This window comes from Bipolaris zeicola (assembly GCF_000523435.1).
Source record: "Bipolaris zeicola 26-R-13 unplaced genomic scaffold scaffold_127, whole genome shotgun sequence".
In the NCBI taxonomy this organism is placed as follows: domain Eukaryota; kingdom Fungi; phylum Ascomycota; class Dothideomycetes; order Pleosporales; family Pleosporaceae; genus Bipolaris; species Bipolaris zeicola.
This window is the reverse complement of record NW_006912176.1, coordinates 31761-44504: the sequence shown is the minus strand read 5'-3', so window position 1 is coordinate 44504 and position 12744 is coordinate 31761. Positions and strand designations below refer to the sequence as shown.

The 12744-nt window shown below is 52.3% G+C and overlaps 4 protein-coding genes across 4 annotated transcripts; 2 read left to right on the top strand and 2 right to left on the bottom strand.

The window, feature by feature from the left end:
* Positions 1-2335: 2335 nt before the first annotated feature.
* COCCADRAFT_101380 (uncharacterized protein) lies at positions 2336-3909 on the top strand (the record flags this gene model as incomplete). The annotated part of the gene is made up of 4 exons (XM_007716112.1): positions 2336-2385; positions 2552-2773; positions 3119-3451; positions 3540-3909. 4 exons carry the CDS (start codon positions 2336-2338, stop codon positions 3907-3909), a joined length of 975 nt encoding a protein of 324 aa, XP_007714302.1.
* A 1364-nt stretch (positions 3910-5273) lies between these two features.
* COCCADRAFT_101359 (uncharacterized protein) lies at positions 5274-8222 on the bottom strand (the record flags this gene model as incomplete). Its single annotated transcript, XM_007716111.1, has 1 exon — positions 5274-8222. One exon carries the CDS (start codon positions 8220-8222, stop codon positions 5274-5276), a length of 2949 nt encoding a protein of 982 aa, XP_007714301.1.
* Positions 8223-8578: 356 nt separating this feature from the next.
* On the bottom strand, positions 8579-8779 carry COCCADRAFT_38490 (uncharacterized protein; the record flags this gene model as incomplete). Its single annotated transcript, XM_007716110.1, has 1 exon — positions 8579-8779. One exon carries the CDS (start codon positions 8777-8779, stop codon positions 8579-8581), a length of 201 nt encoding a protein of 66 aa, XP_007714300.1.
* A 1979-nt stretch (positions 8780-10758) lies between these two features.
* On the top strand, positions 10759-12703 carry COCCADRAFT_38489 (uncharacterized protein; the record flags this gene model as incomplete). Its single annotated transcript, XM_007716109.1, has 3 exons — positions 10759-11238; positions 11355-11455; positions 11590-12703. The coding sequence occupies 3 exons, from the start codon at positions 10759-10761 to the stop codon at positions 12701-12703; spliced, it is 1695 nt and encodes a 564-aa protein (XP_007714299.1).
* Positions 12704-12744: the final 41 nt, after the last annotated feature.

The following is a 12744-nucleotide window of genomic DNA, read 5'->3' as shown; positions in this document are numbered from 1 at the left end:
CAGTCAGTCCAGTCAATCCGTCAGTCAGTCAGTCAGTCAGCCAGAGGCCGACCAAGGGGGGCTTAGCTGGCATATTGAGACGACAATCTATCGTGTGGATTGGCGCCCGCCTGTGGCCCCCCCCTTCTGGCAGGTAGGAGGCAGTGGGACAGGCAGCGAGGCAGGGCCATGGCCTGTACGTCAGGCCGGTGCAACGGTGAGAGGGGCGGTGGTAGGGCAGGACAGTGCCGATGGTTGGTGCTGGCTAGCTGGGCGGGCTGGCGGGCTGGCGGGCTGGCGGGCTGGCGGGCTGGCTGGTCCTTTTTGGCCCTGCTGGCTGACAAGGGTTGCATAGCCGGCATCTGACCAGGCTGGGTGTCGAGCAGCCAGCGCAGCACCGCGGATTGGTCGGCCATGGGGGGTGGACAAGGTGCAGGCGGCACAGCGTCAGACGTAACGCTTACGGCTTAGCCTGCAACGCGGGTAGCGGAAGCGGTCGCTGCGCACAGATGCTGACCAGCAGTTCCACCACCCACCCACCACGGGCAACCTCCTCGCAGCCCTACCGCCCGGCCTCTTCTTGCTCTCTGCTCTGCTCATGCTTTCTGCTCCTGCTTGTGCTGCTCTCTTTTTGCCTGCCCCCCTGTCCCCCTCCCCGCTGCTTCTTGGCGAGACATTGCCCCCCCCATCTGATATTCACCTACTTACGTACTGCCCTACATGTACACATGTCATAGATATCCGAGTGCCATGCATCCATCTATGTATATTTACTAGGTTTACTTGCAGCTATGCATACATGTACATACATACACACGTATCTACTATGTACATACATGTTCATCTACTAACCATCTGTCTGCCCACACGTCACACGTGCGAGCCGACCAGCTAGCTTCCTCTTCATCTACCTACACATGTATGTGCTGAAGTGCACAAGCACACTTTGACTGCTGCTGCTACTGCTGCTGCCTGCTGCCGCCATACGTCTTACCGATCTGCTGTTCGGGGCTGAGTCGTCTGGCCTCGCACTCGCTCCATGGGTGCCTCGTGCTGCCACGAGCGGTAGCATGCAGACACTCCGGGGTATCGGATTCAAGCCGAAGTCTGTGCTGCGAGCGCCCAAGACCCGTACCTCGCAAGTAGTCTACTTACACGCCACTACAAGTACTTACAGTAGTAGCATGTTTCTGCTACGTGGGCCGCATGCGCATAGCCCGTGGCCAGATAAGCGGCGGTACACCTCGTTTGAGACAGGGCGACGCTCCAAAGTCATGGGCCATGTCATCCACCATCGAATTTCCCGCCCGCCCTACCAAACAGCAGCATCTACTAGCTACACTCTAGCAGAGCACTCCAATACCACTAGTCGTGTCACTCCAAACTCCCGTTTCCCACATCCTTTTGGCCAAAACAGTGATGCGCTTCGCCGAGATGCGGGACGAGGCGCCACGGCAGCCTTGCACCCATCCGCCTGCCCGCCCAACACACGAGCCACAGGCCAGGGCTTTCATTCCAAGACTCCAGGATTCCATGACCCCGTTTGTCGCTGGCCCGCTCTGGTCTCGCCCACGTCTTCGATTCGGCATGCCAGTCCGCGTGCTGGCCTCGTATACTGATTCCTACTAGATGCTCTCCACGCACTTTGGTTTGCTAGACACTGCAGATAAGGCGCCATGGGCAAACTAGCACACGGGGCTTTAGGGCTCATCCATGGCCAGAGCTCGCAGTCCCTGATCCGCGCACTGCAGCTCCACGGGTGTACGGAAGGTTCCGCTGGCTCGACGACGACGACGACGACGACACACCTGACACTGGTCATGGCCGACGGTGCAAAGGTAAAAAATGGTCGGAGGCGCTGTCGTTGGCACCCTTCTGCTTCGGATCGCCGGCAGCCGCGCATGACAGGGAACACCGGCCTCTGCCCATCTATTACACTCGTCGGCGTCGTCGTCTTGCTCAGCCGGCTTCTTCCATGGCCTTGGCTGGGATGACATGTACATCCACCCCCCTCTAGTATCTCTCGACTACACACATCAACCACACATTACATCCACCTCCATGACCCCAGCCCACCAACCCCATGCCTGCAAAAATCTCCGACGATTGCTGCCGCCCCATGGTGCATCACCGTCATCGCCTAGGCACCACCATACGGCCTTGGGCGCCAGACTCAATGGGTCCGCAATTTGGGCGGATGTGCGCCATCACGAAGCCTCGGTGAAAATTAGACCCTCACTTGCACACCTTCTTCACCCGCTTGCGTTTCGTCCACCCCCAAGCCCTTGATCTTCGCGCCCCTCCTTTTGGGCCTCCGACTATTTTCGGGTCCCTTTCCGCTCTGCGACCTGCCATCATGGCCCTCCTCGACAGAGTCCCCGGAAACCTCAATCTGTACATTGGCGGGTACGTAATGTTGACGCCCGCCGTGGTTTCGAATCACCCCCCCTCTCTGCAAGGCCGTGCTGCATCGCCGTCGTTGTCGTCGCTGCCGTTGCCGTTGCCGCTGCCGCTGCCTTTGCCTTGTCTTACCTTGCCGGTCCACTGTCCAACTGTCTGACCACTGAGGTAGTATCTTTACGCTGCGGCGGCGTGAAGCCCTTGAACAGGCAAACATCACCCACGTCCTGTCCGTCCTGCGCATGCCCCTCGACGACGCCCTGTTTGCCCCCTTCAAGCACATGGTGGTCGAGGTCGACGATGTCGACGACGAGAACCTCCTCCAGCATTTCCCGGCCACGAATCGCTTCATTCGCGAAGGCCTCGACGCAGGTGGCGGCGTCCTAGTGCACTGGTAAGTCAACACCCTTGCTGAGCTGAAGCCTCGTGTGCCCACACAACCCTGGATCGCCGCCCCCGACTGCCTTGCTTGGCAGTTTTGCCATCTTCACCACACCCGCCGGCTCCAGTGCCCTGTCGCTGGGAGCAATGCACCACAGTGCAAGTGCAGTTATTCCCCCCCACCCGCGTCGTGTCCTGCATCCTTTGAATGCAAAGTCCACCTTTTCTTTTCCTCTTTGCAACTGCCTGCATTGCCCTTTCGGCCATTCTTCCCCCAATTCCACACCGCTTCCCTGCTACTCGTTCGATTCCACTCCCGTTACTCGTACCAATATGCCAACCACTCCTTCTTTCTTAGTGCCATGGGCAAGTCACGATCGGCTACCGTTGTCATCGCATATTTGATGCAGCAGCACAACATCAGCCCTTCCGAAGCCCTGTCCCACGTTCGGCAAGCTCGGTCCATCTGCGAGCCCAACCCAGGTTTCATGGACCAGCTCAACCTCTATGCTCAAATGCACACTCCACTCGATGTCGAAACCACCCCGGCCTACCAACGATGGGTCTACCAACGCGAAATTGAGTTGAGCCGCGCGTGTGGACAAGCGCCAGACGCTGACAAGATCCGCTTTGAGGACGAACATGTTGCTGATGAGGCTGCAGCCTTTGAATTAAGGTGTCGCAAATGCAGGTAAGTGGGGCCGTACGATAAGGCTTTGATGTCACCCTATATTCTCTTACCGCCACCACTCTCCTGTCTTGCGCTTACCTTGTTTTAGGCGCGCGTTGGCAACCTCGCAATATCTACTATCACATGGATCCTCTTACACTGCAAAAGACGACGAGGCCGAGGTCCCTACTTCGGCCAAATGTGCCCATTACTTCCTCGATCCCTTGTCATGGATGCGACCTGAGCTCGAACAAGGCAAGTTAGACGGTCGTCTGGAGTGCCCAAAGTGCCACACCAACGTAGGCAAGTATGCCTGGCAGGGCATGCAATGCAGCTGTGGAGACTGGGTCGTCCCTGGCATCAGTCTTGCAAAGGGCCGGATCGATGAAGCAAGAAAAGCAACCTTTGGCATACGTCGGCCTCCGGGTGCTTCAGGCCCACCGGCAGTAGGCGATTCCCATCCCAAACAAAATCTTTGATACTACCGACTCGGTTAATCGGAGAATGTTTACTATGCATGTGGCTCTCCTCGTCCACTGCCTGCAGTACGGGTGAACAAGACGACGCGCATCTCCAACCTGCTTCGTGAAACCTATCGCTTTGGTACTAGTTCTCGCCTTGCGATCCTCCACTGCAAAGAAACAACGCACAGACATAACTCGTCCATGACTGGAGGAAAAATGAAAGAAGAAAAGCGCCGATTGCTGCACATTCAACAAACCGGACAATGATAATCTCTCCTTCTTTCCGATGTGGCATGATCTTCACAAAAACCAATAAATATTCTATGATATGACGATATCGACTCTCCATGTCTCTACACAACGGACAGAAAAAAACATATACAAATTCACTCATTCAAAAAAGAAAAAAAAAGTACATCCCTTTCCATTGACAGTGTTATTCGACTACTGTACTGATTCATCATGTTCCGAGCCCTATGAACCCCTGAGCACATGCAATCTCGATCTATGCATTGTCTGATCTATACATGAGACTTCCCAGGAGAAAGAAACAGCAACAAGTCGGCGATCATGATTGGTGCTGAAACAGAACTATGCGCACGATGAGCCGATGCCCACACATACACAGTAATTGCACTTGGTCAACTGACTGAACTGACTGAACTGACTGTCCATACACGAGCACTCTATCACTCTCTTCTCATACAATCTAGACGGAAAAAAAACAAGACAGTTTGACTTGAACTTACTACTCTCATTCACGTCACTTAGCCAGCACTGCGCCACTGCCCTGACATTTAAAACACAGGTTTTCAAAACCCCATCATCACAACAGAGCTGAATCAAGTGAACGGGAGAAGAAGAGAGAAAAAAAGCAAAGAACAACACAAATCTAGGCAAGGCAGAAGAGATGATGGAAAAAAAGATTTGGTATATACGTATAAACATGACTCGCTTCCGCTCCAAACAGCAAAAATACCAAGAAAAAAACAAAAGATACAAACAAAAGCATCCCGTGTCCCGACCTTGGTATATTACTCGTGAGTGAAAGAAATCAAAGAAAAGAAAGAAAGAGAGCCATGGTCTAGACTTGATGAAAGCAAGAGTACGAATAGAGAAGAAGAGAGAGAGAGATAGGAAGAAAAGGAAAGGGAAAAAGAAAACACCTGCAGCGCCTCGCAAGTAAACAACGACACAAAAAGTTGGCATGAACAAGAGAACAGCATAGAACCCCCATTCCATCCCAAGAACGAAAGAAAGAAAAAATGTCTCTTGAAAGACTCGGAAAAGAGACAGAAGGAGAGAAAAGACGAAACGCCAAATCCCCACATTATCCCATTAATCCCCTTCCATCTTTCCCCCGTCTCACATCTCACGTCTCACACCGAAGACGAAGAAGACGAAGACGCAGCCCCCGAACTCTCCACGCTCTGCGAGCGCACAAGCTCCTCACCCCCTTCCACCCCCAACCTCTCCATCTCCTCTGCAATCTCCTCATACCACTTACCGTGGCACTTGCGATCAACCTCGCCCACTTTACTTAGCTGCTCGCAAATATCCGCAACCTGAGACACAAACTCCGGTAGGCCCGTGGTAGCAAGGCCTTCGGTCGCCGTGCTCGCCGCTCTGACTCGCTCGCCCGAACTACTGGCGCTGACGCGATTGAAAATGTGCGTCTTGAGGCGCTGGAAAAGGACCTTAAGCACGGGGTCGGAAAGTTTGCCGGCCCCGGCCTGCGTGAGGAGTCTCGTGATGGTCGACGAGAGCTGCGAGCGTGTCGACGGCGGCATGTTGCGCGATGACTCGAGGAGGGACGAAATTTTGGCCGGTGTCGACGGATCGGACATGTAGCCGTTTTCCTTGAGCACCAGCCACATCTTGTTGGCTTCGGACTTCCACTGTGACCGTACATCCCGCTTGAGTAGATTCTTAGCTGTAAGGAGAATTCCTCCGATAGTCGTAATGCGAAGCGCGTCCTCCCGGATTCGGGCAATCCGGGCTTGGTCCAATTCGAGTGTCTCTGGTAGCTCCGACTCCCGAAGAGGTGGAGTTGCGATTGCCAGATCGACTAAACCACGGGCATATATTTTGTGCGCAGTGGGTCGATTGAGGGGATTGGCCTGGCTCCACGGGTCACGGCGATCAGCCTCAGTGTGCATGTTGACTGCTGCACTACGCCACCAGCGGCGTGTGCGGTCAAGAGTGATCTTGTTTTCTTCCAGATCCTGCGTGAACATGCGTTGTTCGTAGCCAACAGCCTCCTTGATCAGTGTAGGAGCGGCATTCATCAACAAGAAGTTTGAGTAATCTAGTGAGAGCAGGTCGATGATGTGGAGGATCTTGAACAACTTCTCAATCATACTCGACAGATCTCCCTCCTCCTTTAGTTCTTCAGCAAGCGCCTGAACCTCCGTGTCTCGGAACGGTGCACAAAGCTTGGGTAGGATGCTGGCAATAAAGTTGAAGAATTTGCCATATGAGAAGACACCTTGGCTGCATTGCCGGCTGACATGCTCTGGATCAAGTGTCTCAGAAATGAGAGTGTGCATGGAGTTGCCAGGCTTCAGCAGCCGTAACAACTTGCCACGTATGTTCTCCGCCATTGCAGTGGTCCAGTTTGCACTATCGCCGTCCTCAAATCCCCGTCGCATTGCGTCACATAGTTCACGATTGAGAGCATCGCGCAGGTCGGCAGTGGGTGAAGGGTCAATGCGGTACTCCTTGTCAATTGACAACTCGTGGACGAGTATGCGGTTGTCGGGTACCACTGTAAAGACCTTGGATAGCGACTGGGCTTGGTGACCCTGCGTGGTGGGGTCTTCAGGCTTCGCCTGCCCAGAAGCCGCCAATTCAGAAGCAGCCTCTGCCTGTTTGGCAGCGCTTTCGGCTGATAGTGGAGAGTCTGGTGTGGACTCGCCGGCCACACGAGGTCGAACCGTATCGCCTGCGGGCCTCTTCTTTGGCTTCGACCTTCGGCTTTCGCGTATAGCCTTCCTGATTAGCATAAGGGCTTTGTCAGGGCCGGCCAGCTTCTTGATCCTGCTAAGCAATATAGCTTGGTTGTCCCGAATGCCGTTTCTGTACTCATTGGCGACTTCATCGACTGTCGCATCCTTGACGCTTTGCCATATCTCGTCCAGGCTGACAAACGAGGCAACCATGGTCTCAACAAGCGCCGATGAATCACGAGATTTCCAGTCATTGAAGGCAGCAACGAATGCACTATGGGCTAGCAAAACAGTTTCTGTGCGTGTGGGCGATGGAGTGTAGGCATTGAGCTTTGTTAGTTTGGCCAAAGCAGACTCAAAGCTGATGACAAGGTCCTTGGCTTTGGTAATCAGATCCTGCTCCTGGTCACCGTCGCGGCTGAAAACATGGGTGGGGTGTCCCAGAATAAGATACGAGGAGAGAAAGGTCCTGACAGCGGCGCTACGGGGGACTGGATCTGCATCGGGGAGTAGCACAAACAAGGTCATGATCCTATCAGTCGTCTTCAACAGCTTCTCATCTGCAAGCATGCCTGTGATGACGTCGAAACTAGTCTCCTGGACCACCTCAATGGATAGACCAAGTTTCAGCCATTCTCTGACAATGTCACGCCTGACCTTGCTTCTCCAGGCCGCCTGGATTCTTTTGGCTGCATCTTCAGTTGACAAGACGGGACGCTGGGTGCGTGGCTTGAGGCTGGCCGGAGGTGAACTGGCAGTTCTCGGTCGTCGAGGGTTGCGTTTGTATTCCAATCTTCTCTTTTCTGCCTCTGCCAACTTCTCCTCCATTTCCATACGATATCTACGCTCCTCAGCGGCCTTGCGCTCTTTCATGTCTTCAGCAACCTTCTTGGCTCTTCTAACTTCTTCGGCACAGGACGCAGCAACTTGGGCGAGATGCTTCTCGCGGGCCTGTTTTGCTGCGAGGGCTCGCTCTTCGCTGTTTGAGCCACGCGGGGCGGCCTTGGCCAGGGCAGCACGCAGCCTGACTTGCTCGGCATGTGCTGCTCGATCTGCCAATCTTGCCTTGCGGTCCTCGAGTATGGAAGCGCGGCGAAGGTGCTGGGCTACCTGGTGGCTTTGACAGCTGTTGCGGAACGATCGATTCGATGTGTGTGAATGTGTCGAGGATATCGAGTTGCGGCGCGATGACGTCGCAGACGACTTGCGGCGGTTCGCTGAATGTCGATAGAAGCGCGCCGCAATGCGCGGTGGGGGAGCGAACGACTCGGCGTTGTCGGCGTCGGATGAAAGTATCATGTCGGGCTCTTCTGGAATGTCGTCGCTGTTACCCCGCAGCTCAGAGCTGACCAGCTCCAACTCGGAGTCGGTGAGAGACATTATGTATGATGGCGATGAGGGTGCTGTCTGGCACCGGGAGTCGCGCGAGTGTATCGAGTCGGGAGTGGGAGCCACCAGTCGTGGTGTTTACAAAGAGGTGAAACGAAGCACGGGCTTAGTGGTGGTGCTCAGTGCAGCAAGCCACAAGTAGTAGGCAATGCAAGTAATAACAAGTCCCTTGGCGCGAGACCTGGATATGAGGGCGAGAATGAAGGGGGCCGTTATCCGTAGAGGAGGTGTGGTCAGCGCGCAGGATAGGTGAACAACTGCGGCGGGCGAATGTAAGTATGTGCTCAGGGTGCCTACAAAACGGCTACGGAACGTGGCCACGGGCGTGCCGCGTATATACACAGCCTTCAAGGTAGTAGAGAAGATGGGCGCGACAGCACTCGTCGCAGAGAAAAGAAGGCAGACGCGGTGGCTGGGGAGGGGTCCATGGGATTGTGCTTGCCTGACAGAAGATGACGAAACCTGGATGCACAGTAAAGCCGCGTGCTGCCCGGTGCCAAGGCTTTTATTACGGCAGCTAGGAAGTTCATAGAAGATGATCGACACATGCCCACGCCCAAGAAACCTCCACTCTCAGCCCTACCCATCTGACTCCTTACTCGCCGCCAGAGTTTCCAACCCTCCCATCCACGCTGCATCATGTTCGACGTTTCAACGGCTGTGTAATACGATTGCTCGACGATGCACTATTCCCCATACGTACCAACGTCAACCACTCTCGACTGCCTTTTTTCATGTACATCGGAGATCCTCATCTCTGCCCGGTTTCAGATTGTTAACGTCTGAAGGTCCAGACCTGTTGGCTATACGATGCATGGCCTTCATTCTCGTATCCTTCGCTAAGAAACGCACTAAGGAGGAAGGCGCTGACATAGAAGGATAGTCTTGTGCTTTATAATAACCAAATTCTATTCTATCAAAAAAGCATCAGATGACTAGACTACTAACAATATTAGTTACGCAATATATTTGCGCACCCATCGCGGGTGCTGTATATTTATACCCATCTCTTCTTCGACGGTTATAGGCCCTGAGGCCTTGGCTGAGCCCTGTCACATATCCCAGTGTACTCTATACTACATCGTATTCTGTCTGACTAGGCAGCCAAACGCTCACTCATCCATGCATGCCAGTCCGAATACCTTGTCTATATTTCGTGTTCTTCAAGCGTTCTTCTAAAAATCGGTCAGCTTTGCGCATTGTGACTCGGTATGTCCAGTCTTACACGGAAGCTCGTACACTTCAACCGTTCTTTTTGAGCGTGACGTGCGTCGAAGCTGTAGGACAGCTATCAATATACCTGCCATCGCTACGACCAAGCCCAGTACACCAAAGCTTATTGTCACGCTAAGCGACTCGGAATTCTCATTGTTGACAATTGCCTCGTTTGCTGAAGAGGCCATGGCTGTGTTTGAGACGTTCATGTACGATGTGGGGGTCATCGTTGATGTCTTTGTATTTATGGCGGGCGTGGCGGATGATGGTTTTGGCAAATCAAGCAGGGTGGGATTTGACTTTTGTCGTAGAGTACGCTTGCGAGAAGAAATTCAAAAACTGAATGGAATGAATGTTGACGAGAGATCACTCGGAACTTGGTTGAAGGGAAGGAGTTTAGGGCCAGAGGCTCAGGGCTATCTTTATGTACATTGCAGAGGCAAGTGTCCCCGTCAGTATCGCATCTTCGAAATGCGATGAGGTGCGACGCGACAAACTGTACCGGCCTATGTTCCTGAGGTGGCGCCCCCGTTAGTAGTATCGCATCCTCGAAAATGCGATGAGGTGCGATGCGACCAGAGGAGAGTTGGACAGTGCAGTGCCCCCGTAGGCAAAGAATGGATCCACAAGGCGCATTACCCGTCTATCGGTATGGCATTAACCATACTTGGTGTGAATTGAAGTGTGATGAGATGCGACGTCAAATAAGCGCGTAGAGCTGAGTTCAGGCTTCCCTACATGACACCCACAGTTGGTATGGGAAAAGCGCGACAATGTGCGATGCTAACGATAAAACTAGTAGGAGCCCAAAGTCATGCTTAGATGTACCTTCGACCCCCAACTGCGACAATGTGCGACTACCAATAAAGGGAGCCTAACTAATCCTTCTGAAATCATACCGTGCAGGATGATACACAGCCCCGGGCATTTGAAACTGCGACAAAGTGCGATAGCCAATGGTAAGTACATAGGGAATGGGTGCAGACAGGCTAGGCTCACAGCCATGTTGTGGCTTGCATGAGCTGGTATTGCCAACGCAATGCGAACCCACAGCGTTCTCCCCATCGCACTTTGTCGCAAGGGTTATTACATGCTCTTTTCGCGCTTTGTCGCACCTGGATAGTGACCACCAAACAGGGCGGTTTTCACATATATACAAAAGGCGCGATGCATATCCCAAGTTCCCTCTCTCTTCCACCAGGCTGATCAGCCCATCACAGTCAATTTTCTTCATTCACGACCTTCTCCCATCTGTACTCCATTTCTTGAATTACCCGCCGTTTCCACCTCGAAGAACATCCCGACCTCAATCATGTTCAGGAACACCAACGAGTTGAATGACCACCCAATAAATCACCTGTATCAAACAGAACGTACCCCCCGCGTCCCTGGCAGGATATGCTGTGGATGTCACAGGTTATTTGCCTCAGTTTCCATTCCTGACCTGTGCTCGAACTGCGGTCATACAACATGCGAAGCGTGTCTGGAGATTGAATTTGTGTCCCGTGGTCACAACTTGATTTCTCATCAAAACACAAATGAAGCGCCTAGTAACCTACTCGGAAAAGTCCAGTCTGCTCACTTGGAGCCGAATCAGGCTCGGGACGTGAATGGACATAATTGGCAAGAATTGCGAGAACAGATGCAACATGAACGGGATCATGAACAGGGAAACCAAGTGGAGCCACATCAAGAACATCCTAAAGAGCAGCATTTGCCATCAATTTCAGGGAGAAAAAAACGCAAGCTGAATATGACCAAGTGCCAAAGGTGCCGGGATGACAAAAAGGCTGTAAGTGATTGCGCGCATGCATAATTGGATTATCGGGGTGCAAGTCTCAGTCCAATGGCCACGTAAAAACAATTCGATGCAGGTTTCCACAACTCGTACTAACAATCAAAAATCAGTGTATTCGGCAAGATTCGGAAAAATGCAACCGCTGTACTGAAAAGGGGCTTCTTTGCTCAGAAGGAACCCGTGTGATACGCCCTAGGAAGCTTCCATCGAAGTCTTTACTACCAACTCACGACGAAATTCCCCCGCCAATCGATCCAGATGCCTTGAAAATCAGCTTTGACCAAATCTATGTTAATGCCCTCCAAGTTCTGCGAAACAAGACCAGCAAGGTTGAGACGTTCACAGTGCAACTCTCGTAAGCTACTACGAAATGATGGCCATGGCTAGAACAAGGCTTGACGAACTTTTCGAAACCATGGACTCGTTCTTTGCAGGCCTTCGTTTTCGCATTAACGAAAATCCGGCTTCAGAATTTAGAATTTTTGTCAATGCCATCTACTATCAAGCAATTCTCCCATGCTTGGCAAAACTCTTGACTGAGAAACAGTCCCCGGAAACCCTTCCGACACGTTCTTCGCTTATCAGTCTAATCATCGCTGTATTTCCCAACTCTCTGACTGATACTTGCCCTCTTTGCGGGGAAAGCAATGACGAGATACCGATTGATGGGCTTAGAGATTCTATGGACTCATGCAGAAATTTTCTGTTCAAGGAACATCTGCTCAAGTACCATGGCGATCAGCTCGGTGAGGACAAACTGGAAGAAGAAATACAAATCTATACCACTTTGTCAACTGAAGTACCACAGAAAATCGGAGTGGCGCTTGAATCTTTGGGCCTTTCCAAACTTGCCGAGCAGAGTAGATTTTTCGGACTTTTCCATGATGACTCAGTGAGTTGGAAGAATTGGAAGACATCGATATCGCATATAGGATATTTTGACTGCTTGGGAAGGACAGTCTTGCATCGTATACTTGATGGCGTTTTTGAAGACGATCAAGAACTTTCATTTGTTGTGGAACAGGATGAACGCTTATGGAACGATATCGCCCTATGGAATAGTCGAGACATACTTGGGAGAACACCACTGCACATATTGTGCCAGTTCGATGAGTATAGTTTGTTGATCAAATCAATTCATAAGGTGTTGAAAGCAGGCGCGAGCTCAGGAATCTCAACGGCTTATGGGACTACTCCGTTGCATCACGCTGCTGCGAACGGATCTGTTCAAATATGCAAATTGTTGATAGAACATGGATGCAAATCCTATATGGAGGCTAGAGATTTTTCCGAGAGAACCGCACTCGACTATGCGGTGATCGGGGAACGTCAAAAAACAGTGGATCTGTTAACAGACCTTTATATTGAGGCTGGGTTGGAGGTAGAGATGGCGAAAGCACACAGGACCGCAGTAGCAGTGAGGGAAGGAACTTACAGATCGTGGAAAGTCTACGTCTAACAAAGCATTTCAATCAAACCATGCTTGCTCAGAGCCTTTGT